Source organism: Tubulanus polymorphus, chromosome 5, assembly GCF_964204645.1.
Source record: "Tubulanus polymorphus chromosome 5, tnTubPoly1.2, whole genome shotgun sequence".
Taxonomy (NCBI): Eukaryota; Metazoa; Nemertea; class Palaeonemertea; order Tubulaniformes; family Tubulanidae; genus Tubulanus; species Tubulanus polymorphus.
In genome coordinates this window covers 21026533-21053845 of record NC_134029.1, presented here as the reverse complement: position 1 = coordinate 21053845, position 27313 = coordinate 21026533, and the positions used below count along the sequence as shown (strand labels likewise).

The 27313-nt window shown below is 37.9% G+C and overlaps 1 protein-coding gene across 2 annotated transcripts; it reads right to left on the bottom strand.

Annotated features, from left to right (window-relative positions):
• Nucleotides 1-966: 966 nt before the first annotated feature.
• On the bottom strand, nt 967-26800 carry LOC141904955 (TBC1 domain family member 1-like). Of its 2 annotated transcripts, XM_074793600.1 has the most exons (17): nt 26059-26800; nt 23478-24194; nt 22962-23057; nt 21647-21776; nt 20154-20245; nt 16217-16348; nt 15146-15253; nt 13129-13382; nt 12531-12703; nt 11889-12032; nt 11239-11268; nt 5141-5302; nt 4140-4304; nt 3908-4059; nt 3196-3448; nt 2624-2793; nt 967-2106 (listed from the first exon to the last, which is right to left on the bottom strand). In XM_074793600.1, the coding sequence occupies exons 1-17, from the start codon at nt 26698-26700 to the stop codon at nt 1447-1449; spliced, it is 4080 nt and encodes a 1359-aa protein (XP_074649701.1). In that variant the 5' UTR covers nt 26701-26800; the 3' UTR covers nt 967-1446. The 2 variants fall into 2 exon arrangements, with proteins under 2 accessions (XP_074649701.1, XP_074649702.1); XM_074793601.1 differs by lacking the exon at nt 11239-11268.
• Between the last annotated feature and the right edge of the window lie 513 nt (nt 26801-27313).

Sequence of the window (27313 nt, the reverse complement as noted above, 5' to 3'; positions counted from 1 at the left end):
GTCACTTCCTGCATATTCTTACAAGTAATGTAACCGGTTATCATGGACAGTGTCTAAAATCCTTTAGGTAACAAGAGCATTGCAACCACTGGACTAACAGGCACTCAGACCTATACTTAAGTCAACCAACAAATATGTTAGAAAGACTATACGCGTAATACATATACAATCAATCACAATTATTTCTAAAAATCGTATTTGGTTTTTTTCGAGAAGCAATATTCGATTACACGATGATTTTTCAAAAAATATTATGCTCAACTTAGTCAAATCACAATGATTACCGCGTATTGTGAATTAAACTCAATGGCAACAATGATAATGATGAACCAATTCCGAATAAAAGCGCACAATGAATACTTGTTCTAACCTTAAACTCAACAACAACTTGAGCAATGTTCTAAGCGTTTAAAACACATAACACCTATAAGAATATATGTTTGCATCATTATGGAAGCCTTTTTTTGGTGAGCAAACAATTATAAATATTCCACAGTTAAGGAAGTACAAGATAACTTTTTATTGCCTAAATTGCCTATCCTTCTAAATGCTATTGATTGAATTATTCAGGGACATGGTCAGAATACTTATCTTTCGTAGAAGCCATCCTTCGAAAAGTTTTACAGTTTTGCTTTCTAAAGTCCTATAAAAAATAGCGAAACTCTGAAAATCACTCCCCCGAATAAGAAATAACCGACTCTTCGCTGAAATATCTTAAAATGGTGACAGTTTTCTTAAAATAATCAAAGAAATAATTTGGCACACTCTCGTGTTAAGATCTATCGACAATTTTTTGCGAGACCATTAGGAAATCATTACAGTGATGGATGGAAGCTACATGCGTATATGTACTTTACAAAAACCCCTACATTTCAAATATGTACAAAAAACATTTACAAATATGTATATATATATATATATATATATATATATATATATATATATATATATATATAATTACCAGTGTATGTTTGTATACATATATCGGTACTAAGCAACCCTAAAACATCTCAAAATAATTTCTACCCTAAAACATTTACGTACCATTGTTATACACACACTACGAAAATACAATTGTCAATGGTAATATTTCTATAGACGATCACGAAGCCACAAAACTATCGTACTTAAGGAATGAAAATGAAAATCACATATGGGAGATGATTACAGTAGAACTCGATTTTGTTTTCAACTCTGATTATCATTCAATTTTTTACGCATATCGGTAATGATAATTCTTAATTCAAAGTCAGAATCTTTAGTCGTAAAAGAAAAATTCGCGGGTATTTCCCGCTGAGTTTACTGCATCCTGTCGCCGGTCATCACAGAATTCGATTTTTTTTCTTTTTTCGTCGCACCTTTTTCAACCAATCACAGTTTAAAGCGCTAATATTGTTTATGATGATGATGATGAGATCTACCGATGATACGAGAGCGCGCTCAATTTCACTGATGATCGATAAGTGTAAGTATAGTATTACGTCTACGCGGCGATACCGGGGGCGTTTCTCCCGACGCCAGCTGGCTAGTTTTCTGATTCGCCGTCATTTGAACGGAATCGGCTGAAAATTTTCTCGGCAAATCGTTCGTCGCTTTCGGTTTCGCCGCGTGAATAATCGAATCCGCAGACGCCTTGCGCGCGCCGGCCGCTCCGACGTTTCCTACTTCGACGACGCTCGCGCTGTTCGAGCGATGAGATCGATTTTCGTGCGAATTTGACTCGTTCGACGGTAAAATCGTCGCAACGTCGGGAATTTGAATTCCGGCGGCTTGCAACTCCGATTCGGGGACTAGTTCTCGTAATTTCGATACGGCGTTTAACAACGCCGATCGTTCTAGTTCTAACGCTCGCACGTGCGACTTTAGTTTCCCTTCGTTACCACGGATACTAGTGTAGCCTTCCTCCAGGGAGCGTTGTTGTACACGAGCGTGTTGTAATTGTTCTAATAACTCCATATTTTGATGTTTTAAATTACGATTAGCAGTTTCTAATTTCTGAATGATGTCGGTGTCGCCTCTTTGAGGCGATGATATCATTTCTTCTTGTAGAACGTGGTATTCAACTTCATACGCTTGTAATTCCTTAGATATATCCATCGTGAACACCTGAATAACAAATAAGTGTGAGCATGAAGATTACAAATGCATACCTTAATACTTTCACACAAGTGTTAGCCTTTTTAATAGCCAGAGATTAATTTTAAAATTTTGAAAAAATCCAATCCCAGTGTATTGCATTATGGACATACTGCTAAAGTGTGTCTACACCGCACTGCGGTGTATTGTAATATTTCACTAATATTTTACTACGTTTGGCAAAATGCTGCCAACTTTCAATAGAGATATCAACTAAGTACTATTCACATCGATACACAGTTCATTACTGATTTATACGCTGCACTGCGGTGTACATGCACTGCAAGAGTTCAAGCTATTCAAATATTTCATACATATTTTCATACATAACTAAATGAAATTTCATATTTCATATTTTCGATTAATCTACTAAACTTTCAAGTCTGCAATGAAGTTTTGTCCGCATCAAAGCACAATAGGATGATTAATAAGATGCAAATATTGAAGCTTATTCAAATACAAAATTTTGTCGAGTGTCGCTAAATACCTGATTGATAACACGTTCGACTTGCACAATACCCAGAGCTGGCAGCGTCGTTTTCAGAAATTCTACGACTGTTTCAAAACTATCACATTGTAAAATCAGTTCTTTATGTTCGCCTAATAACACGACAGCGACCTTGAATACAACTTCCCAACCTTGCAACAGTATCAAATCTGAAAAAACAAGTCACAGATACTTACAACATATATCATGTACTACAGGGTGGCCATGTTTTGCCCATTTAAAAATCCCTAAAATATTCCCGGATTTTTCCATATGATTACACAAAATTCCCTTGAGTGAATCAGAGAAATTTCTAGGTTTAAAATGTAAAAATTCATTCATTTTTCAGTAAATCAGGTACTGATAAAGAAACGCATGGTCAAAATCATCATCCAAATTCGAGTTTTCCAGGTTTTTGGTCAAATTTGTCAAATTTTTCCTGATTTTTCAAGTTTACCAGGTCAGTGGTGCCACTGTGTACTATGATCAAGCTAGGAATGGGATTCAAAGGTTTTAAACTACATGTTACGAGTTAAATTTGAAAAAAAAGAAAAATCATAATTTACACTAACCGTAAACTCTCGACACGAATCCGAGAGGAAACTGCGACGCGAACACAGTCAGAAACCACGGAGCCGCGTATAAAGTCGGCGCGACCTCGTTCGCTTCGAGATGTTCGTAGATTTCACGATGCATGTCGTGTAATAAACGCGATAACTGATATAACTGGATTTGTAACGCCGTCATATCTGGTTTATATTGTCTCCTCAATCCGAGATTGTACATCATATACTTCATCGTTTCATACGCCGGCTCTTCGGGCATCTGTAATAAATGAGATATTGTTAGTTGAGTGGTGTGGGGGGTTGAGTGGTTCGACTCTGGGAAGCCAGGTTGTGGGTTCGAACCGTGTTCATTACAGTAGTGTCTCCTGGCAAGACACTCATCCTCATCGCCACTCTCCACCCAGGAATAAATGGGTACCTGGCCCAATAGATGATAGATAGCGCTTTAAATAGTAGAGCTTGGATGTTACTTCTCCCCAGGAAGAGATGACTGATACATGGTTATGGATATAATAACTGGCTTGGGATAATAATACCAAGTAATAAAAACACTATTCAACATTGTATCACAATGAAAAGGGCGTTATAGAAGTTGAATTCTTATTTCTTTGTATTAAGCTATTGAAGAAATGCATAAATGCATAGATAGCAATAATCAGATGGAACCGTGCGCGACGATCTTGCTATCAAATCGATGAAACTAAAGAATCTAACTTACATGCATGAGAAGAACTCCCGCGACGAAGCTCAAACCCTGACAATATCCGACTTCCTTATCGAGCAGTGAATAAGCCTTCAGTACGTTAAACATGGCCAACTGTCCAGCACCGAGCTGAGTCGAAAAATACGGGTGAGTCGGAAATGTACGACCTACAAAGAGAATAACATAACGAAAAATTACCTCGAAAATTCTTTTCTGCAATAAATCGAAATTCAGTCGAAAATGTTACCTAAATCGATGAGTATTGCGTGTTGATGAGTCGTGAGTTGTTTCAATAAATCTTCATACGAAATGCAATCCGTTTTCGGAGCAGCCGATTTCAGCGCCGGATTATGAATTTCGTGTTGTTCTCTTAACACCTGCCAAATATCTCCACGTCGACTTCGAGGCACTCCTTCAAAATAGAGTCATGAACTTATTACATATTTGAATCAAACAAGCTTTCAGAGTAGATCCAGGAGGACTCATACAACCCATCAAATTTTTTGAGTGCTCTTTTTTCATTTTCTCAACAAAGATAGATAATTGGCGCATTCATCGCGATAGCTTGATATTGCCCTTTTTAGACATCGAAGTGCCCTTATAGGATGTGACAAGTCATTGAGAGAAAACCCACAATATCAAAATCCTAAACAACCCCAAAATCAAATAAACTCTGAAGATCGGTGGAAGGATTTCACCCGAGAAACGTAAGGAAAAAACAATAGCTTAATTCTAAATTTTGTTTAAATCGATATTGTGGGTTTTCTCTGTGATATTCAAGACTGGAAATAGTCTTAACTATTTATGAAGATGTGACAAGTCCTTCATCCTGCAAAATTATCTCATACTTTGTATGCGATGCTTGAATGTTCGTACTTGGAGAAGAATAAGCAAAATGTGTAAACTCCACGATAGTAAATAATGTCTCGAACACTCAATATTTACGAAGAGAGAAAAATTTTATCACCTAAGTAAGACATACCGGACAAAATGACGTTTAGACAAAAAGATGATTGTCTACTTTTTATCTACTATACTTTTTATGTAACAGGATTTTGTTGAAAGAGAAAATCAATCTAGCAGAAATTAATCGTGTCTGGATCTAATTATTACCAGACACCTGCCACGTAAAGTTCAAGACCGAAATTACCCACTTTTCATCGCAATGTACGAAATGTTCGCAGTTCTTAAAAAAAAAAGAATTTCTTAATTAACCCAACAATTACGAAAGGCCACAATCGCGCTTACCTGCTTTGACGGCATCGACTAATTTGACGCAATCGAATTTGATGTCGGCACGGTTCGGAGTAGCGATCAACGAATCCCATACCTTCGTGACTTCGATCAAACACGGCGTTATTTCCTCGTAATCCAACTTCTGTCGTTTAGCTTCCATTTCATCTTGACGCGCTGCAATAACGTATCTATCTTTAGAATATTTCTTAAGAAATTCACGAGAAAAAAAAATACCTCGGCTTTTTCATCAGATTATAAGTAATGGGTTTTAGAGCCTGGGCCCAGTTGCACAGTCGTGACTTAAGTCCAAAAGTGGTATTAAATCTTAAGACTGGTCTTAAGTTGTTAGATCGAGTATAGAACTTAGTTGGTCTTAGACCAGTCTTAAATCTAAGCTGTGACTATGCAACTGGCCCCTGGTTACATTAACCGATATTGACTAAATTTCTTTTCTTTATCTTGTTTGACTAATTCATATATTCCAGTTAAATAATTCATATATTCCAGTTGGGCTGTCAACCATAGACTATCATCTTATAAGTTGTTACTTTTTTTGTAATAAGAGTGTTAATTTTGTAATGCCATACAGAAATGTTTAATTTTGTACTTGTATTATATACAGTTCTATGAAAATAAATCAATCAATCAAACAAATTAAACTACTTCGCGACCTGCAGAATTAGTAATAAAGGAAGTGTAGAAAATTTAAAAATACAAGGAAAAATTTGTATTCTAAACAAGTTGCATCAAAAAACATTTTAACTAATATCTCTGAAATAAGTAATTTGATATTCGAGTTTAGAAAAAACTCCCCGGTAAACTTGTTGTATTACTCATACTTGCTCAACTTTGCACCAACATTGCACGCAATGATCACAGCGAAAAAAAACTTTCTTTTGACAGCATAAAAGCGTCATGTCATTATAAGTTCCATTATCCTGCCTTTACTTAGTCACACAACAAAATCATGCATTTCGACACTTAAGAGAAAATACAACAAAAAATCCAACAGACATTCTGACAAAAACTGCCGAAATTATCATGCTCAATACCGATAACGCAGCTAAAAAAAAAATCTCAATTCGTGTTTATCTTAAAACTCACCTACATGAGACGCCAAAAACATCTGGATTCTGAACGCGGTGTCCATAATTCCCATATTTCGTTGGTTATTACCGTAAAACCCCATTAAATCCTCAACGCTCGAAACCCAAACGAATAAGAAATCGCTTAGATCTGTTTCGATCTGTTTTCGCGTACGCCGAATGAAGGAAACAGTCGATTATTTCATTGTATTAACGACGGCGAAGAGGAGAACAGTAGTGACTTATTTCCGGGAGAGTTTTTCAGTAGACTCGTAATGAGGTTAACCATACTTGGTCGTGCACTTACGATGACAGCGGTATTACTGTTACTGTTGAACGCTGAGTCAACACTCATCACCGGCGCGAGTACTAACCGGGCACACCGTCTCCTAAATAACTGCATATATCTAACTACCTATGAGGTGGTCTATGTCGAATTCATTAATTTGTGGGTTTTACCTGATCGCCGGTGGTATTTCCAATTAGTTGCTGAATAGGCGTCAAGGAGGTTAGATCATCTTGCCAAAAATGTTGCCAATACATTTCGCGAAATGACGTAATTTTCGTCGTTGAAATCGCGTAGCGCGATTCAAACCGGCGGAAGAATGACATTCGCGGATAAATTTAGAACCGAAATTCGAAATTCATAAATACAATTTGGGTAATGACCTTAAGATTTCACAATCAGTTTAGAAGCACTCTTGCGCTAATGTCCTATTGTTCGGAAGTCAATGAAAAACATTAGCTTTATGGCGAGCTTAAGTCTGGATTTCCTTTGATTTATTGCACAGACGTCGAAAAGACTAACTTAAATTACAGCGATTGAAACCTCTAAGTTCAAAGTCAAAACACATTTATACATATTACTCTATCCTGGGACTGAATTCCTAGGTTCATGGGGGAACCTTAGAGGACATTTTTAAATTGCAATCATATTTTCTATGTTTTTTTTTTGTATATCAATTATTATGTGGCGTAAAAAATCTACCAGGAATTAATCAAATACCCAATCAATGAAACAGGTACCTGGAGCTTCAATTAATTTTTTACCAAACATAATCGAATAAATAACAGCATATCTCGAAAGTGTTACGTTCTACTATTCAGACATTTTACTAACCATTATTTAGACATTGTACTCAACATTATCAGATACGCACAGAAACCTAAACGATAATCAGCGTAAATAGATCAAATTAGAATTCCTGATATGTTGACTTTATTATCGCCGCGATAATTATTAATTTTCCGCTACTGTATACGTTAACTATCCAAACGCGGAAACGAAAATATCTACGAAACAATTTTCGTGGGAAGCAAAAATCGTAAAAATCTGTTCGCAATTCGATAATGATACGCAGCGAGTTCCGGCGATCGGGCGGTAATTATAGGAAACAGTAACCGCAGATTGAAGTACTTTCATCTCGGAAATCATCTCATAATTACCGCTAATACGTGTCTAATACGCAATGTGCGCTCGGAAATCATTACAAGCTGCAAGTAACACGCGTTCAAATTTGAATCCAATGAATAATATGGAAATCAGATTTCCATAAGTTAAAGTTAGATTTGACTCTGATTTGACCGTTATACCACAATATGGTCAATAAAAATGTTATTTACGTTTCTTTTCTTTGATTACAATGTTCTGACAATAACCTGTCTCGCAAACTTGTAATTTTTTTCTATTTTCAAGCAGATCACAATTCTGATATCTACTCTTTATAGATAAAACATAGGCGAGCTCATTATTCTTTGCCCGCCCCCCCTCCCCCGGGCGAACTTTATTTCAGTGGACGTAAACTTACCACAATTTTGCTGATCCGAGTACAGATTATTGACTATTTGATGAAGGTACTTATTCATGCTACAACTGATAAACAATATATCGTTTTCTTCTTTTATCGTAGCCATCGGTAAGCCGTTAGCCTTCAGCCGGTTCGGCATGTTCGTAACCGGAGTATCGACACTGAACGCAAGCTGACTGGAATCGCAATCTGCGTCGGTACAGCTACTGTCTCCTTCCTCCATCGCAAACAATAGAACAATATTCCCATCAATCTAATATATTACTCCAGAAATCTCTTCAAATCTATGTCATCCTGTGTGTACCGACTAAAGTAATTATTAATCCAATCTTATTTTCCGAAAGTCCTTTAGATCCAAGAAAAGTTTACTCGCTTTTCTGTAAACTTAAGCAAAAAAAAGAACTCCTCACACTATCGGCCTGACGAAAGTGCATTTGTTCTAATGTACAGTAAGAATAGTGTATCTAATGGCTATCAATGGTAGCTAGTTATAATATTATCAATTGGGAACGTGGCCAATAAATAATAAGCTAAGTTGTATTTACACGTCCATGGCTTATACACGTGCTCAAATACCGACTGCCCACAACTGAAGATCAACCTATAGTCCTAATGATAGTCCATTAACGGGGTCCCTACAGATCAAACATTCCTGGATCAATTGAGTTTTCAAGGAGTTTTAAAGGAGAAAATTTTGAGAAAGTGTCTGCATCAATTTCATATTTCAATTACTGTAGACTCATAGGGCAACAAAAAATCCTGGTTCCAACTGTCTACTAGACAAAAATCGAATTACCTATTTTTCAAAAATGTAAGTTTCAGTGCGTCTACACCGCAGTGCGGTGTACAAATCGGTGATGGATTTTGCTAGTACACCGCAATGAGTTGTATTGATGATATCAGTAATTAGTCATTATCTCTTGAAAAATGGCAGCACCTGTCAAACATAGTGAAATACTAGTAACTAACGATACACCGCGCCGCGTTGTAGACGTATTATAGTGGTATTCCTGTTATTCAACACACTAGGGTGGAAATTTTTTAAATAATCAAATTATCTCCAGCACGATAGGGTATTGATTAGTCAGCACTGAAAGGGTTAAAGGAGTTTAAGGTATTTTGCTTAAATTAAAGGAGCTTCAAGCATTTTCCATTTAGACGGAGTTTTTAAGGCATCGAGGATTCGTAGTGACCCTGATTTACATACGCTTTTTTTTTCGGAGAAACGAAAATTTCTCGCTAAACGACATCCAGATTATCGAAATTGATTTCTTCCACGGGGATCTATTTTTTCCAAACCACAGCTGTGAAAATTATCGGTTATCTTAAGATGAGATCGGCGATAGGAAAATGTGCAAAAGATATCCTCGATTCTGACGGCAATTAAATGATACCAGGTGAATACTTCGTGATAACATCAACAGACGCAAGATTTAGATGAGAAATATAACTATCCACAGTAAGTAGGCGATAACAAGGAAACTAACTTCGCCTTGAAAAATAACACATATATGTATTATATATTCATTGCGACAATGAATAATATAATATAGATTATTATGTTATCAAGGATTAGTGAAGTTATTTTGGATTTGAATATATCAATAATTGAAATGACCGGCAACAAGCCCAGGCCCCTGATATATTGATGACATATCGCACATCCTCTCAAAAAATAATCATCAAAATTCATCAAAAAAATAAAATAAGGGTTATGAAATATATTTGTTTACAAAATAAATGCCCAATAGTAGTTGTTATTTTGAAACCTCAACACAGAACCCCTTAAATATTGCGCGCTAGGTATCAATGTATATAAACATAATTGTAATGGTTTTTACTGGGTCAAAAAAATCTTCGCAAGTTACAGATCAATACGATGCTTACGTCTTTTCCTTTTGAGTCGTTGAAGAACTGGAATCAATAAATCCATATTCTAACAATCCACGATAGTCTTTTCTAGGTGTTTCTCTGGGTGGTTCCGAACTAACACTGGGTTAATACCCGTAGACCCAAACCCACTTCATATACCCAGATTGTCAATTAAGAAATACAAATTACTTAACGGTTTGCAAACTGATTATTTTCTAACTAATGATTGTAAATTGTTCACTCTCATCATCTAAATACAATGTTTTGACTGATTGGGTATTCTCTAAACAGTTTTTGATACTTGGGTTCATTGGCAATAAAGCTGAACCACAAACAGTCACGCTGACAAATAAGTTTGCCAACTAATTGCTTAAAAGTAAACAGGTGCATTCCTTTTTAAAAACTGAGAGAATAGATCCTCTACCTTTTGTATTCTATAAACAATAATGTCAATAAACAAATGTAAACATTTTAACAAATTGATTAGCTTTTGTAATGATTAATCGAAGAATTCTATGAGGTCATATTGTGTCAATGAATCATTCTACCTGATGTTTCTTTGCCGGTTATAACTACCAAATCACAAACATACATAACATCTACCTACAAGGATTTGAACATACATCCAGGGGTAATAATACTACTACACTTCCACTACAATACACCAGATTCTCTCACCTTTGAATAACACTATAGACCTACACCCGTATATTACAAAATAACCTAAAGAGGATGGAAACGTGTTAATAGTATCATATGTATATTACGGATATATGGTTTGTTAGGATTGGTTAAGTAAGAAATTCCTCGCTTAAACAAAGCATGATCGGTTGGGTTAATGAGTCGAGTATATCAGCCTTAGTGAATAGAATAACCCGCTATCTAATAACGGTTATGTAGATATATCGGATAAGGCAAGAACAGGTAAAACACAGGTCAGCTTAACCCTTTCAATGCATCTACACCGCAGTGCGGTGTATAAATCGGTGATCGATTTTGTTGGTACGCTGCACTGCGGTGTATTGATGTAATTAAGCTATTTGTTTCAAAATTTTCAAATTATTTCCAGCACTATAGGGTAATTAATAATTAGTCAGTACTGAAAGGGTTAATGAATTGATGCTTCGTTTAAGCAAGGCTTAGGGGGTGATTTATGTTTAGCATTAGCCTCAACACGATCAAACAGCCCCATGCACGACAACCGAACATGAGCCCCGAATATCCTCAATCAGAGTTTGCGAGAGAGAGAGAGAGAGGGAGGGAGAGGAAGAGCCAGGGTTACGTTTGCGAACCTGATTGAGGATAGGTCAGCAGTGTGATTTGTAGATACGAGTAACACACATACCTTCTAACTTTTTATTTTCAAAGTAACACTCTGTGTGATAAATAGTGATATAGTTACATTATAAAAACGACCGTCACCACGCAATATTTCACTGCCACAGCTCGATATTAATGTACTTCTATCATTATAGGGAATTTGATTAGAAAACTATTATTACAAATCAATCATACCATGAGAATATACATATAAACATATATATATATATATATATATATATATAGACCCGCACATCCTGGTATAGCTTTATCTCTTAAGTTAATGATTAATATATACCAACTCTAATTCAATGAAGCCTTTCACTAGTTGGTGTTTTAGGAAATTGAAGTCCGAACGTTAGAATTCAGAATTCGAAGCATTCGGTTTTTTTTTTTTATTGAGCCACAAAACCTCGAGATTCCAAATTCGAACAGTGGGAATTGTATGCATAGTTTTGAAGAAATCTGATAGCAGAATTTACGACTTCGCTCAATAGAAATGATTTACAAATCGTGGCGTTTCCAATAAGTCGCTTCTAAATAACACCTTCTTGTGAACAGTTTCAGAATTCTAAACAGTTAAGAATGATTTTTACATTCGTACTCAGTTGATCTACGTAGCTCACTGAAACCAGGCAAAATTTGTTTACTGGCAAGTTACGATTCTCTTCTTACCTTGTAAACTTTTATTTTCCTTCTCCATACGGATGAGTAAAACGGTTTCCAGTATAGCTTTCTTCCACAGAGCTCTCAGGGCGGCTGACGATAGTTTCTGACCGGTTTTCGAATAATCCAACAAATCTTCGGGTTCTACCGCTTCTAAAATACGATTACATTCACCGTTTAATCGAAGGGCTTAAAACGTTTTCGAGAATGGAACTAATGGCTGAATTGTATCGATAGTTACATTCCAACGAGACCAAAAACAATCCACAAATTTAGGACCAAGTGGGTAATTAGATGGTTTGCCAGGGGCAGTTTTGTAGACTTGGAGTCAATATTATCCTAAGGGATGAATCTGCTATGTGCCGGGTGATGACTAGTATCGCAACAATGAAAAATAGTTATAATTGCAATAGGAAATGTGGCCAGGGGCTAAATCATAACCAACACTAAAGCGTGAGTTCCATAGTCATGGCTTAGATTTTAGATCAGTCAAAGACAATCTTTGTTCTATAGCAAATCTAACAATTTAAGACCTGTCTTAAGATTGAAGACCACTTTTGGACTTAGGTCTTTCAACTCAAATCCCGGTGATTGACTTAATTCATAGTCGATTGACTTAATTCATTGTAATATTTTGATACAAAATCGTACCTTCGATTCTGGGAGGTTTCGGCGAATGAACCGGAGTGACGACGCTGATGAATATCTGTTGCCTCCATGATCCACGACGTCCACGCGGAGTAATCGGAGTAGCTGTCATACTGCTGGAGGAATGAGATGGAGAAGGGCTACCGGCATTATGATCACTTTCATTACGAAACAATCTGAAAAATCATATACGTACAAATATACATATATATATACATTTATTAATTATACAGGGTATACCAACAAATTTCTCAGACTTTTCCCTGATTTTTGGGTTTTTCATACAAAATTGGCTGACTTCTTTTAAAGAAAAAAAATTCCCTGACATTTCGCTGATTTCGAGGTAAGTGACCACCCTGTTATATGTAATACTGCTTCAAATATAGAAAAAGAAATCAATATGGCTGAAATGATCTTTTGAACAGACAAAAATACTCAGTTTCTATACTGGTACGTCTAGATGTCACAAAACCAAAATTAGTTTTGAAAATTTTCATACAATTTGAAGTGCTCAAATCAAATTCAAATCCATACTTGATAGGATAGGTGAGAGGATAGACCTCAAACAACTTATCTTACATCCAACGGATAGTGGACTTACGCAGATTTAGGGCTATGCGTGCGCAATATAGGATTATCGGCGTGAGCTTTCAACTCGTTGAATTTCTCCTTCCATAAATCGGTAATGCGAGCCGGGGCCGAGATCTTCCTGCTGACTGCCGGAGTCGAGCCGTCCACGGTGGCGCTACGTCTACGATTGATCGGGTCATTGCTACGAAACGGATTCTTGTCGAATTCTTTCTTAATCGGCGACTGACACGGCGATGCATCGGGCGTGTTCGCTGCCGACGAATCCTACATAGCGGAAAATGAAGTCAGTTCATTTTTGGAAATAGTACGCTTATCGTTGATAATACAGTAAACCTAGCCTAATTCGGACAAACTGGGACCGGAAAAATTGCACGGAGGTAAGCGAAGTCCGAGATAAGGATAGGAAATACGGTAGGAAGTCAGAAAAATGATTTCGTTTTCGTCGAAAGTGTTCGATGGCCATGTCCGAGCAAGGCGAGGTTTACTAACGTATTAATTTCAATAATACCTTCGAAAAACTTAATAAGGAAATTAAGAAGAAACATTTACGAGTTTGAAAATGTATCTTCAAGAAAAACAGCGCATTCTTATCGAAATATTCTATAATCTAAGCACTTTTTTGCATGATTAACATAGGTCAATCTTTCGAAATGTATATGACATGCTTTGTTATTCACAGACTTTTATTGATATCTCAACAGACGAAATAATAACATAAAAACATTTATGCGTAAAGTTCATATATTTACGATTTTGATCGGGCAACAGTTTTTTTTTTTAAGTACGTAAGAAATCAGACCCGACTGCGATAGTGCGATAGTATCGTAGTTTTATCGAGACAATAGATATGCATAGCAGTTTCCAGGTCATTATTCTATATTTCAAGAGTCACGCTATATTCGGTATTCATCAAATTAGCCACATTTATCACGAGGAAATCATGCGATTTTATGGATTTCTTCTACCTTTACATTGCAATAATCAGTTATGCGCGATTCATGGTTTGTAGCAATAAGGCCTCGAGGATAAAGTTAGCGCTTTTCAACACTTTTGGAAAAAGCAGCACTTTTTATGATAGACGGTGTAACCGGTCAATATGATTTATCTTATGGACAAATCACTCATGTCATTCATGTGCTAGGACATGTGTTGATTGCCCAGAAGTGATGTGTGCTTGGCTTTTGATTATTTATTAGCTCTAAATATCACAATTATGAATGTTGTGATAGAAGTTTTTCAGATGACTTGTAAGTCAAAAAGAAACACTTTTTGACATTTTTGTAAAAAGCACGAATCAGGACCTTAACAAGTTTTTTTCTCCAAAAAGTAGCACTAAGAATACTTGCAACAAACCATGAATATGAAGTTTGGTTTTCACCACCAGGGGGAGGAAGGGTAACCCGTGACTCACAGTGTAGGGTTGATTGCCGCTGCTGTCGATAACTGGAATTAACGACGAAGAGCGCCCTCTATGTTCGATAGGAGGAAGCTGGAATAAATCACCACTACTTCTTCGACCCTTGAAAACAAATCAAGCAACGATAAAAAGCAACACCACCTGGTGACCAAATGGAAGACTAACAATAAGCCGTGTACGCTACATTTAGTGAAGAATTAGGGAATACAATATAAACACACACTGGTAATTTCTAGGAATTGAGGCAAGCCAGACATAAAAAGCCTTTCTAACACATGAAATATATAATAATTGGATATAATTCGCTTGATTTTTGGAAACACATGTAAACAGCAGCATGAAATATAACAAAATCGTCACGAGCTAAGCCCATAATTAATGGTTTTTGAAGTATTTAAGCGTTTTATTAGTAGCTATTATAGATAATTTGAATATGAATTTGAAAATTTCACGGAAACTGAATGACGAAAGCAGGAGATATATAGAAATATTTACAGAAAAAGCCCGGATTTCTTAAAAAATCATACATAGAATTTTTAGGTGCATAAATAATTCTCGATGGAGAAAAGGTAAAATTGCGCGTGGGTTTGTTGGATGTAGTGTTACGTACCCGATTAATCAGATTCTCGAAGGAATTCGCCAGCGAACGTTTCGCTTTGTTTTTCAGCGTGTCCAAGCGCGAAACTGGCCTAACTCTCAGCGGATCCAGCAGCGTAAACTACGAAGAATAAAGAAGAATTTTCAGTTCAGTTCGCGTTCAGTTTAAATAGTTCGAATTTAAATTTAGATTTTCAGAAGGGAAATAGAACAGCTATGATTGACAACTGAAACTGATATACCTGTTTAGAACGTGTGTATATCTATTTCAGTTTGCAGATATTTCTAATTTAAAAGCATTTCACCTGAGATCTGTACATACTTCAACAGAACTACGTTACAAAGATGTTGAAGCTTTTTGAAACGGAACATCGAAATGAAAGATAATAGATGACACGGTTTGTAGCAGCAAAAGTAAGCTCCTTTCAGCACTTATGGTGCGGAAAAAGGAGTTTGCGGTACTTTTTTTTAGGGAATTGCATCTATGATAGACATTTTAACTGCTCATCATAATTTTGTCAAACCGTAACAATAACCTATGGAAACCAACTATGTCATTCATGAATTAGGACAGTTCATTGCCATTATCACAATCATGAATCCTTGACAAAAATTTGATGGCTCTTTAGTCAGAGTTAACAATTTTCAGCACTTTTTAAATCAGGTCTTTTAACAATTCTTTTTCCAAATATAGTAGTCTAAGTAGCAGGCTAGCTACAAACCATGGATGAGATAATTTGTATGCTCCATTGAGGACTCTTCCAGATTTGAGAAACGTTTTCAGATACGCCGGGCGAGACACTTTATGGATGGCTCCAAAATAATACAACTGCTACGTTGGGTTATCTAGGTCCTTTTTATATCACTTGTAACATATTCAGTAACCCAATTTCACGATCATTGTCAAGAGATTTAACTCTCACAAGTCAAAATAAGTTCATTCCCCAATTCATTACCTAACCCTGGTAACTCTTGAATAAAGCTCCTTAAACTCTGAATTGTAGAACTCGGTGATAATATATCGGTAGTAGCGTTATAAAGAAAAATACCGATCTCATGACTAAAAGAATCCAGGAATACAAACCTCGTTTTTTCTGTTTTGCGATCTGTTCGGGTCGTTGATGTGGATATGTTCCTGCTGTCTGGCTTCGCTCACCAGTCGCAGAGCTTTCATTTGAACTTCGTTACGATCGCGTATCGTCGTCGGATCGTCAGCCTATCGAAATATAGTAATATGGAAAACAATATCATTCACGTGTACGCACTACGTTGAATCAGTTGTAGAGAAGCTGTGTTAACTTGGTGTAGCATCGATAAGCGTTAAGACGAATAGTACTTTGAAGGTTAACTAAGTTTATTTGAGTACCGAGCTTTTCGCTATTAGTGCATAGTAGCTTCATCGGGTAAATGAGCACAGTCAATGCAGAAACAACTAGTATATCCCATGTTAAATACTGTTGTTTCTGGATTGACTGTACTGACTGTGCCTGATGAAGCTAATATGCACTAGTTGCGAAAGCTTCTACTTAAAAATAAATCTTGTTAACCTTCGAAGTACTATATGTCTTAACGGTTACTGCTTCTATTTCGAGAGATCGATCAGTACGAAAATAACCACAAATATCACTCGTTTCCAGACGAGTTAGAGGTGTCCAACAAGCGTGACAAACAAAATCAATCTGCCGAAAAGACAGTTGGAAGGATTTTGTCGCGTCGAGTAAAATCGACCCGATGTCACTACTTCTCGGTAATTCCCCGTGCCAGCGCCGGCACTAGACCACGCGACACAAGATTTAAAGCCATTAATGGCAGTTTCTGACGTAATAATCCCATAACATGGACGCATGACGGGTTACGCCGCGCCGACGAAAACTAATACGTCTCTCGATGAGATTGTGTCATATCATTTTTCCAGCGCGACATCGAAGATTACAGAACCGGATTAGGATTAAATGAACCAGATGGATATACAGCGGACGGAGAGACACATCATCACAGCTCTCTCACACATGGATCTATCGTACTGTGAAAGGCTGGACGAATGCAGACGCGAAAAATGTGGCTTACTGAAAACATTCAACTGATTGCTTGCATCATGTGATATATAAAAACCATGTGCACAGAGAGTATATTTCATGTTACGCCAGGATTTTTCAGATATCATGGATAGAATTCCCTTTTATCTATACCATGGGCATCCCCAAGGGGGGTATGGGATGCGAATAATCTCCCTTTTGGATCATAGTGCCCTTTATAAAATTAGAAAAACGATTTCTTCTTCACAGACTTTTCCACTATGACAACTATTTAGATTTAGAATAGTTTATTTTACAGCTTGACTATAGCTTTAACCTCTATAAGAAAATTAGCATCATGTAGATATAATAGCTGCAGGGACTTTATTATAGCCTAGGTTTTTTGTTTTAAAAATTGTGAAATTTAATGGATTCGGCCCTTCTTAAGAGAACTTCAACCTCCTCGAATAATCCTCGGGGCACGCATGTATATGCCACTGAAAAACTGTTCGACAATCGCTTTTTGGATCTACATCACGCGGAGGCGAACGTTATTCTAGCTATGGTATATAATTACAGCGAATACACAAGAGATCAGAATCCCGCGTATATGAACGTCGCTCATCGCTGACCCGAGTCTCGACGAGCTTCATCTTTAAACCATTCGACTGTAAATAATTGATACATAAGTAGAGAAGAGAGAGAATCGCAGCCGGCTGCGTGTCACGAGCTACGAGTCGAAGAAAATCAGTTCGACGATCGATAAATTCAGCCGTCGCCGATACGGTCTAAAATCGATAACGCCGCTCTATTATCATTTACAATTTATCATGGACTCGCGTACGTCGCGTTAGTCGACGGTTCCCTAATCCCTGGTAATACTAACTGCACCTCATCAGAAATCTATCCGGATGAGCCGATCGCTGTACGAGCGAACCGCGGCGTACAAGCGAGATACCACTTCAGAATGCGTTAGTTACATGTAACAAAATCCGCGGCTCGGATAAGGGAAATTCCCTGATATCTCCATGAACCTTGACCAATCCATTCTGTGATTAAATTCTAGAGAGAACAACTAGATACCAAAAATTAGAATTCTCTTAATATTCACTGATTTTTTCTATAAAAAGAAAATAAATTTGGAATTCACTTTTCTAAAAAACGAAGATAAATCTGGAATTCGCCAATTTTTCCTGATTTCCCGATCAGTAAAAACCCTGGACACCCTCGTCTATTTTTCCATCCACAGCTGTCGGCTGACAATGTTCGAAACGACCGAATACATATGAAAATAGCATTGATAAATACGTTTCACGTTGATATTACAGATGTTAAGCGGAAATCATACGAAAAGTAGGACAGAAAAACTAATCAGCTAATAACGCGTGATATTATACCTTGTTTATATGGAATCAGATGATCTGTTCCATATTTTCCATCTAATATCAAAGGAGTGCATAGAGAAAGCTTTCTTTCAAAAAGGTCATCATTTCATTAAAGACAAGTAACGGCTAATCCTATTAGTCTATTAGATTATCATTGGGAAATCTTATTCGTAATGCTTTCGAGGAATAATGTATGTTTACTAACAAGATAATAAGTACAAAAGCAATTTTCATTACACCTCCAAATATGACTTATCAAGATTTATTTCCAGTGATAGCCATAGTGGGTACCAGTGCAATGATTAATTTTATAGATTGATTGATGTACTGTTATTATTATTAGATGAACCTGGATTATTTAATTTCAATGATTAATGAATCACCGCAGGTAACCGTATATCAAGGACAGGTCATCAGATAGACAGGTTCGGATAGGCTACGTCGTTAACGCTGGATATCGGTGCTATATAAAACCGCTGTTGTTTTTTTTTAGATTGTTTTCAGTGCAAAATAGGCTTACATCAGAATGGTGTTCTTTAATTGTTGACAGGGTTCTCAGGGTCAACCTTTTTCATTTTCCATAGCTCAAACACTTTTCCAAACTTTTTATTCACATAGACGCCCATTCAACGTAAATTGGAGGCAAAAACGTATCAATACCATTGAAAAAAGCGTTTTCATAAAGATTTTTATCAAATGTGTCACGGCTATGCACAGTGCGTTATCTGGAAAGCTACAACTGGTCGTTAACAAAATTGTTACCAAGACAATTATTAGGCATACAGCCTGAAATTTAAAATCGAAGGAAACCTATATTTCGAGAGCTTTTTTCTAATTTTCTACGACTTTTCCACAGTCACAGAGAATTAAACACAAAATTTCCATAGCTTTTCAAAGGGCCTGGGGAAAAATCCCATTTTCCAAAACTTTCCAAAACCCGCAAGAGCCCTGTGTTAAGCTTGACCATCAAAATGAGCTATACGCGGCCGTATATATCTTAAGCATCGACTGCCCCTGAATATCGAAACGTATATAGACGTATCGACAATCATCAATCATACTCGCGATCAATTTCTAACAGAAAATTGAATTACCCGGTACAAATATCTGTCAAATCGAATAATATATAAACTCAGTGAACTATTGTTTTATACGAACGACGACAGCCACACCCGAAAACGCAGATATTTTATTGACCAGTTCTCGATGGAAGAAGTCGATATACGCGCTATATACATATGATAATATACGACATTATTCAAATCATTTACTGAATCAAGTCGACGTCTAAGTCACGTCTATTTATAGGAATTGTGACGTGTCATTTCGAAGCGCGAACTGCACAGTCGTCAGTGACTGATCGAGAAATTATGAAAATCAAAACTCGATCGAATATCCGCGGTTTCTCCGCTCAGCTATGTATACGCCTTTGGGGCGGCCAACACGTGAAATATCTTCAGAAATCTTTTTCGTAGACGTTACTACGACAGCAAAGATTAACGAGCAAATTTCTGTTACTTCTGCGTAGGATAAAAGCGGCGTTTCGCAGGCATAAAAGCTCGAAAAGCCGGCGGTTATCATGCTGTGTACTAGAAATCAGATTACGAGAGATTGTTTTTACCTTAATGATCGCTTTAACATCGAGTTGATCTCGTTCGTTCAGTTGTTCGATTCTCATGTTGATTGTCTCGTTTATTTTCTCCGGAGGAATGCCTGAAAATCAATGAACAAAAAACAAACGTTCATATTCACACTTTCTGACACGATGAAATTCACTTAGGGTTGATATCGTATCACACAAGACCAAATTTCATAAATTCCTAATTGTGATTCAGGGTTTTTACTTTTCGGTTAGAATATATTTCATCATTGGGATACTACTCGTACATTTGTATAAATTTCCAGGGTTTCTAGTGGTCAGACTACAGCAAAAAAAACAACATTTTTTGAAAGTCAAATGAATCCAGAAACATGAATTCCTGGTATTTTTCTAAATCAACGGTTAAGCTATGAAATAAGAAAATGCATTGGCAACCAAATTCAAGAGAATTCATTTCAAAAGAAACAACCACTTATGGATTTTACTAAGTTGTCATTGGAAAGACATAATAGACTGCAATAAAATTTCTGGGTAGAAATTTCCGGCGACGACAATGAGCCCAAAATGTCAGTACTTTTTAGCACTATAAAGATATTATCTTAGATAAGCAAGCATTAATCAGGATGAGGCTATCATAAATCTTTGCAAAAATAAGCGCTTTTCAGAAATTATCAGACTCGCTACAAACCCCGATTTCATAGCATCCTAATTAACTAGCATATGATTATACAGAACACAGAATGACGCGACTTTGATCCAGTGTGTCTCGGCGATAGCCTTCTAGATACACCGGTACCAAACAGTGATCAAACGAAGGAAGAAATCTAAGATACACATCAAACTTGAACTTTCTTTATCATCGCGCGACGGAAAAATGAAAAAACACCTACGCGAAACTCATTCGCCGCGATGAATTGAGATTATTCATGTCGCATTACCTGCCGTTAACCACAGGGCTTAAAATGACATTTTCCACATTAGAAGATTGCATGTGATTTTCGTGCGAGGGCAGATTTTAGATTCCATTAGTAGTTCCACGAAAAAGCAAATAATTTGACTTCCACACTTTGAAGGCGTATACACTCCGATAAAAAGGAAACGTTCACAAATACAGACCCGGTAGGCAGAGAATAAGCCCGGTATAGATACGTAAAAACAGCTTTCACTGAGACTTCTTCATTCTGGTTTTCTTCTAAATTCTATAAAATTCCCTATTTTTCCCTGAGAGAAATTAGTTCCCTTGGTTTTCCAGAATCGTCACCACCATATTTCAACAACCTGCATTCTTCAAAGTATTCGAAAATTTTTTTTCAAAGTTCGATAATATTCGAGGCCATCGGAAGCCGCCAACCCCAAGCGCAGTGCATAATTTCATTCATTTGTAGTCTTTCTTGCAGGGTGGCCACTCAATGCTTATTTACGAATTCCCTGATTTTTTTCAAGATTTTTCTGATTCCCCAAGTTTTTCAGGTCAGTCCGGGCTTAAATCGTCGAACAATTTGAACATCACTAACCATCGATATCCTGACAGAGTTTGTGCAACTGATGCATCGGACACATTTCACACACAATATGATTTCGCGTATGAAACTTATTATACGCTGCGTCAAATGCCATCTTTAAAGCTTGCATCACATCTTCGACCTGAAATAAAGAGACAATCAACAACATCTTCCCATAGATGGATTGCATAATCAGGGTCCCTACAGATGTTCCTGGATATTAAGTTTTAAACGAAAAAATTTCAAATTTCGAGGAAGTGTCCGCATTGCGTTCATATCCTAATTACTATTAGACTCCTAAATCATCTCAGTAAACCCGTTTATTTGGTCATTTTGTAAGCAAACTTTTCTCCTATACACTACTACACTCGGTTACTAATTGCGTAACCACCTTTCGGGTAGAAAAAATCCTGGTCCCAAATGTACCAATACAGGCATAGCTTATGGTACAAATATAAACTAGAAAAAATGTCTAATTCCCTATTTCTAAAAATTGAAGGAATTCTAAGTATTTTGCTCAGATTAAAGGAGTTTCAAGCACAAGAATTTTCGGTTTTAAAGGATTTTTAAGCGCCTGATAAAGTACGGTGTCTGGAGTTTTTGTATGCAAAAACAGTTTGTCAAAAATGCAGGACACAAAATCTGTACTTCCTATCAATCAAAAAAGAAAGAAGAAATTCAATGCCTTTATTTGTAAACGTCTGTGTCAAATGAAACTTATGTAATTGATTTTATCGCAGAGATCTCCATGCGTGCAATAATAGCCCGGTGAACCATCTGTTGCAATGAATAGCGTTGGTTGAATGTAGTTCGAAATACATGTATATAAATACATTGTTGTTGTATAGTTGAGAGGGAACAGAATGCACTGTATCTCAATGTTGTTGTTCATTTAATCAGCGGATAATAGGATGAAACGTCAACAAAACGATAGTAGCATAAACTATTACATAGTAGGGCGAGCTATAAATCTGCATCTAAAGTTGCCTATGATTACCGTCCGACCTTCACCTCGCTTGTAAACAGTACGAAACACAATCAGCTGAGTCTGAGAGCATAACAAACAACAACTAAAACAGAGGTTCTTATTGTTTATTCTGTCAGCGTCAGTCGCGAGAGAAGAGAATTATGGAGCCAAAATCTGACATTTTATTCCATCCTCAGATGGAGATGATAGAGATTTTATGCTCGACGGAAAAGCTCTTTAGATTTATTGCTCGGCTCGTTGTCGTACATCTCAATATCGGCAAAATTCTGGTGAATCCATATATCAATAAGCGAGTGGGACGTGGGTGGTTGATGAGGGGAAACGATGGCGCTAACTTACCACGATATCCGACGCGCACTGGAATACGTAACAGATAAATGAGCTAGAGCTCGGCTCCCGCGAGATAAATCCAAAATGTTCTGGATGTTGAACTCCCTAAAAAAAGAAATCGATTTCGATTAAAAATCTAAACGTTTCTTCTTCTAGCAGGGTTTGTAGCAGACGGACTGAGGCAAATTAAGGCACTGCTTAAACTAAAGTCATAAATCAGCAGGTTTTCTTGAATCAAAAGATGAGTTCCCGGTATTTTTCTGTATCAATGATTAAGCCAGGAAATAAGAAAAATGTATTACAGTCAACCCCCAATATACCACCCTACCAAATACCCCCAGGTTTTCTCGATGTACATCTCTATACAAATACACAGTAAAACACCCCCGATATACTGCCAAAATCGTTCTGCACTGATGTAGGCGGCATATCAGGGGGGTTGACTATTTGCAATCAAATTCATTTCGAAAGAAACAACCACTTCGTATTCGACTGAGAAATTCACCGATATTCCAAACCACGTACCTGAGAGCAAAACGATATATCCTTAAAATTCCGGTCCAAAATGATCGACTTCTTATCGAGACTGATCAGACTGATTTCCTCGTGTCCGATCTGGAATAACATTGTTCGATTGTCGTGCGGATTCGACAACTTTCTGTGCGGTTTTTTCGTATTGCTCAATTTACGCGCGGGACGTTGTTGCTGTTGTTGTTGTTTCGGCTGTTTTTCAACGACCGTATTATCGTTATTATCTCGCGGCGATGAATCGAGTAGTTGTTCGTTTGAACTGGTCGTCTCGCTACACGACGTACTCTCCACCAGCTCGCCGCTCGTATTCAACCCGTCGCTGCTTTTATCCTCGCTTTCTTTCAACTCGTTTTCTTTCACGTTGACCGCGTTTTCTAAACTATTCGGCAAACTTCGTACGCTGTTTCCGCTACTGTGGCGTTCCCGGCCGTCGTCGAGTTTCGCCTCTTTCGCGACGGCGGTGGCGGCCTCTTCGGCTTTCAATTTCTGCTGCTCGAGGAATTTATTCACCGTATCGTCGATGAACGTTGGCGGGGCGTTCTTCTGCGAAACGCGAACTCGGCCCGTGTAGAGAACCTCGAAGAATTGGTATCCGGCGCGCATCAGCTCGCCCATGTTCTCCACCTGACGACCTTCGCGCCCCGTGTGTTGATGGTGGTCTTTAACCGCGACCTTCGTCGCCTCCCGAATGACTTTGAACAAGTGCGGCACCTGAAATATATCAATTCGAGGAAAGGAAAATGAAAATCTTGTCCAAACGAATGAACACCGAGAAAACAAACTTACAGTTGGACCGATCATGATACAAATCCAAAAATGTATGTTTTGCCTTAGTGAAAGAGGGTGGGTGTGAACAGAGCAAGTCGTAATTTATATATGAACACATTGTACATTTTTGTACCGATATATAAACATTATTGGAAGTCTAGGGAGAATCGTGCTTACATCGCGATGCCATCATCATCAAACACGGCGCAGTATTGATCTATTGATAAAACATCAAATTTTCTAATGCTTGCCGCGAGAAAAACGCATCGATTTTATAGTAAATAAACAACAACATTTTCGAAGTGTTATACATGGCTTTTCACCTCATACTGCGATTCTAAGTGGTAATTACATTCTCGTCTAGAGGGTTCACTGCGCAGACACAGCTGTAGGCTTACCTGAACCCGGGCTAGCTATAATACTATAGATTATATGTAATTAATCGAAAAACAATGCTGCGATTGAATCACATGCTTGTTTGATGACACGAAAACAACAAAATGTCCATGGCATGAATACCATAAGGGATACGAATGAAGAAAGTGGGTCTCAGGATATCGAGGAGTTGACCCGATGAAAAGGCAGAAAACCTGTCGGTTCAACTACGGAATAGGTACGAACAGTTCCATTATTGTAAAAGGCCAACCGAACCAGTCATCTTGAAAGGTTGAACCTCCAAAATCAATAGGGCTCGTGCTTTGCCTTCATGATCTGACATCATATCATAAAGTTTCATAAGATTCTATCCACAGATGCCCGTATTCCGTACAAAAGAAACCTACGAACGGATGGATGGTAAAGCCCCCTTCGCTCTGATGAGTCATGGGGACAAAAATACTATCACTTTTTCTGTTGATTAAGCAAATTTTCCTATTGTGTCCAACAACGGTGACACAATGGAGAATTAATGCTACTCATATAGGCCTAGTCTACAGACTGCTCAAGATTACAGACTGTATATTTCATACGAATCAATATTCCTCATTGATAAGCTCGCACCCTCTCTAGAAAATATCGGGATAAATTTTGAGAAAAGTAATTTGTTTGGATTTCAACTACGCCAGTATACAGAAACAATAACGTCTGGCTTTTAGACCCTCCATATAAGGTTGATAAGATAACGTGGGTAACTCGGGGATTTGATAAACCTTTGTTATCGGAATTGTACAAGAGATAGAGTCCTAATAATACTACCTAGGTCAGGTTGAATAAAGTTTGGGGACACGAGTATTCAAAGGTTGCTTAAAAATAACAATTGTTCCTTGAGTAAAAGTGTGGTTTTTTATGGTGAACCGTAGTCATACCTTGGTGTAATTACTCCAAGGTCATGCATTCAATTCAGGGTAACTGGCGAGTCTTCTGAATAAAGTAGGTCATCTTCCAGATATTAGGCACATCTATTACTAAGGGTTAAGGCTAGGTTAGGGGCACCTAAACTGTGCACCTCTAAATCTAAATATTTAGTAATCAAATTATATGAACAATGCTCGATTTAAACAATCCTAGAGAGTATCATCTCTTTGTCAGTATCCCATCAAGGTGTCAAAGCGTTGATATCTCAGTTTGCCTTTCTAAGGGCGAAATCAGTTTCATTTCAAGTTTTAGTATATCCCAACAAAAAATCTAGCACCCAATGGGATACTGCCGAAATCAAGCCTCGGGTCGAGTTTCAAGAAAAAGTTAAACGCAAATCGTCGGTTTAATCGCTATTGGTTACTTTCAATATGGGCAACAATTCAAACTAAGACGATTGAAGTTTAAAACGTTTTCACGACGCCAGACATTTGTAGACATTACACATACTTACATCGGATTCACTCGAAGCTTCGAAAACATGACACGTAAACGGCGAATCGGAATTCGGTCGCGTCAAATAAGCGAAACATTTCGGGTCACGGTGGGTTTTCGCGAATCGCGACAAACTCTGAAGCCGATGTTCGAAGTGTAACTCGCCGTTGTCCATCCGTCGAGCTTTCAGATAGTTGCGACATATTTCCAGATTCACGAACAGCACGTCGTTTCGACGACGCACTTCGGCCATTACCCACGGAAGCATCGGTTGAGTGTAGCGTCGGTCCAATACCAGATTACCGAGATATGTCACCGCGAACTCCGACGCGTTCAGCGGTAGGTGTCCGTCGGCTTCGTCGAAACTTAACGAACTTTGCATAGACAACGTGACGGAAGAATTATCATTCGAAGCTCGTGCGATCAAGGACGCCGAGTCGGTCATCGTGTCGCTAGAATCCGTCGACATATTCGAATTTGAGTCGGCAGTTTTCATGTCCACTTGTTTCGGATCGGTGAAGGCACCGACTGACGAAGCGCACGTAGTCGATACCGGACTGGTTGCTTCGGACTGCGACGACGACGAGCTGTCATCAACTGAAGAACTAACTCCGCTGTCATGATGCCCGAATTTAACGCGTTCTCGTTTTTCGCTGGCCATTCTTCACGCGTGTCATTCATTCGTACAATGAGCGTTTAACTGATTAATTCACGACGTATTCATTCACTTAAATCATAGACAAATATTCTGAAACAATTCCCGCAAGTCTCCGATTTAATCATTACTTCCGCATTGCTCCACAATGATTCACCGACTTTGGCGCCGTCTATCGAATAAATAATGCAATCGAGCTAAGTATCTACATATACCGATAAAGGTTTTATGTGACCGCACACCCGCGAGGCCGGTTCCGGCTCGGTTCATCTGCGGTTATAATCAACTATTCCACAATGCATATTTCTGTGCAAAACGTATACGGTACCAACTTTCTATTCAGATTGATCATTCTTAAGTTCTGTAACCGAATAGGCCAGGCACAGTAACCGACTGGCTCTCCGGGCCAGATTTTCTCACAATGGCTGCGCCAGACAATATACCGCCGCTCAGTACTGGTCTACAGCTTGGCCTCCCTAACGCACGGGCCGGGCCAAATAACTTCGTCGGGGATCCCCTCTACACGTCGTGCCTCCTATCGATTCTAGGTGGGTCTTCGGGTCCAATCGTCCTTAACTTGAAGGCGATCATCAACAACTCGGAATCCTTTCGTTTCCAT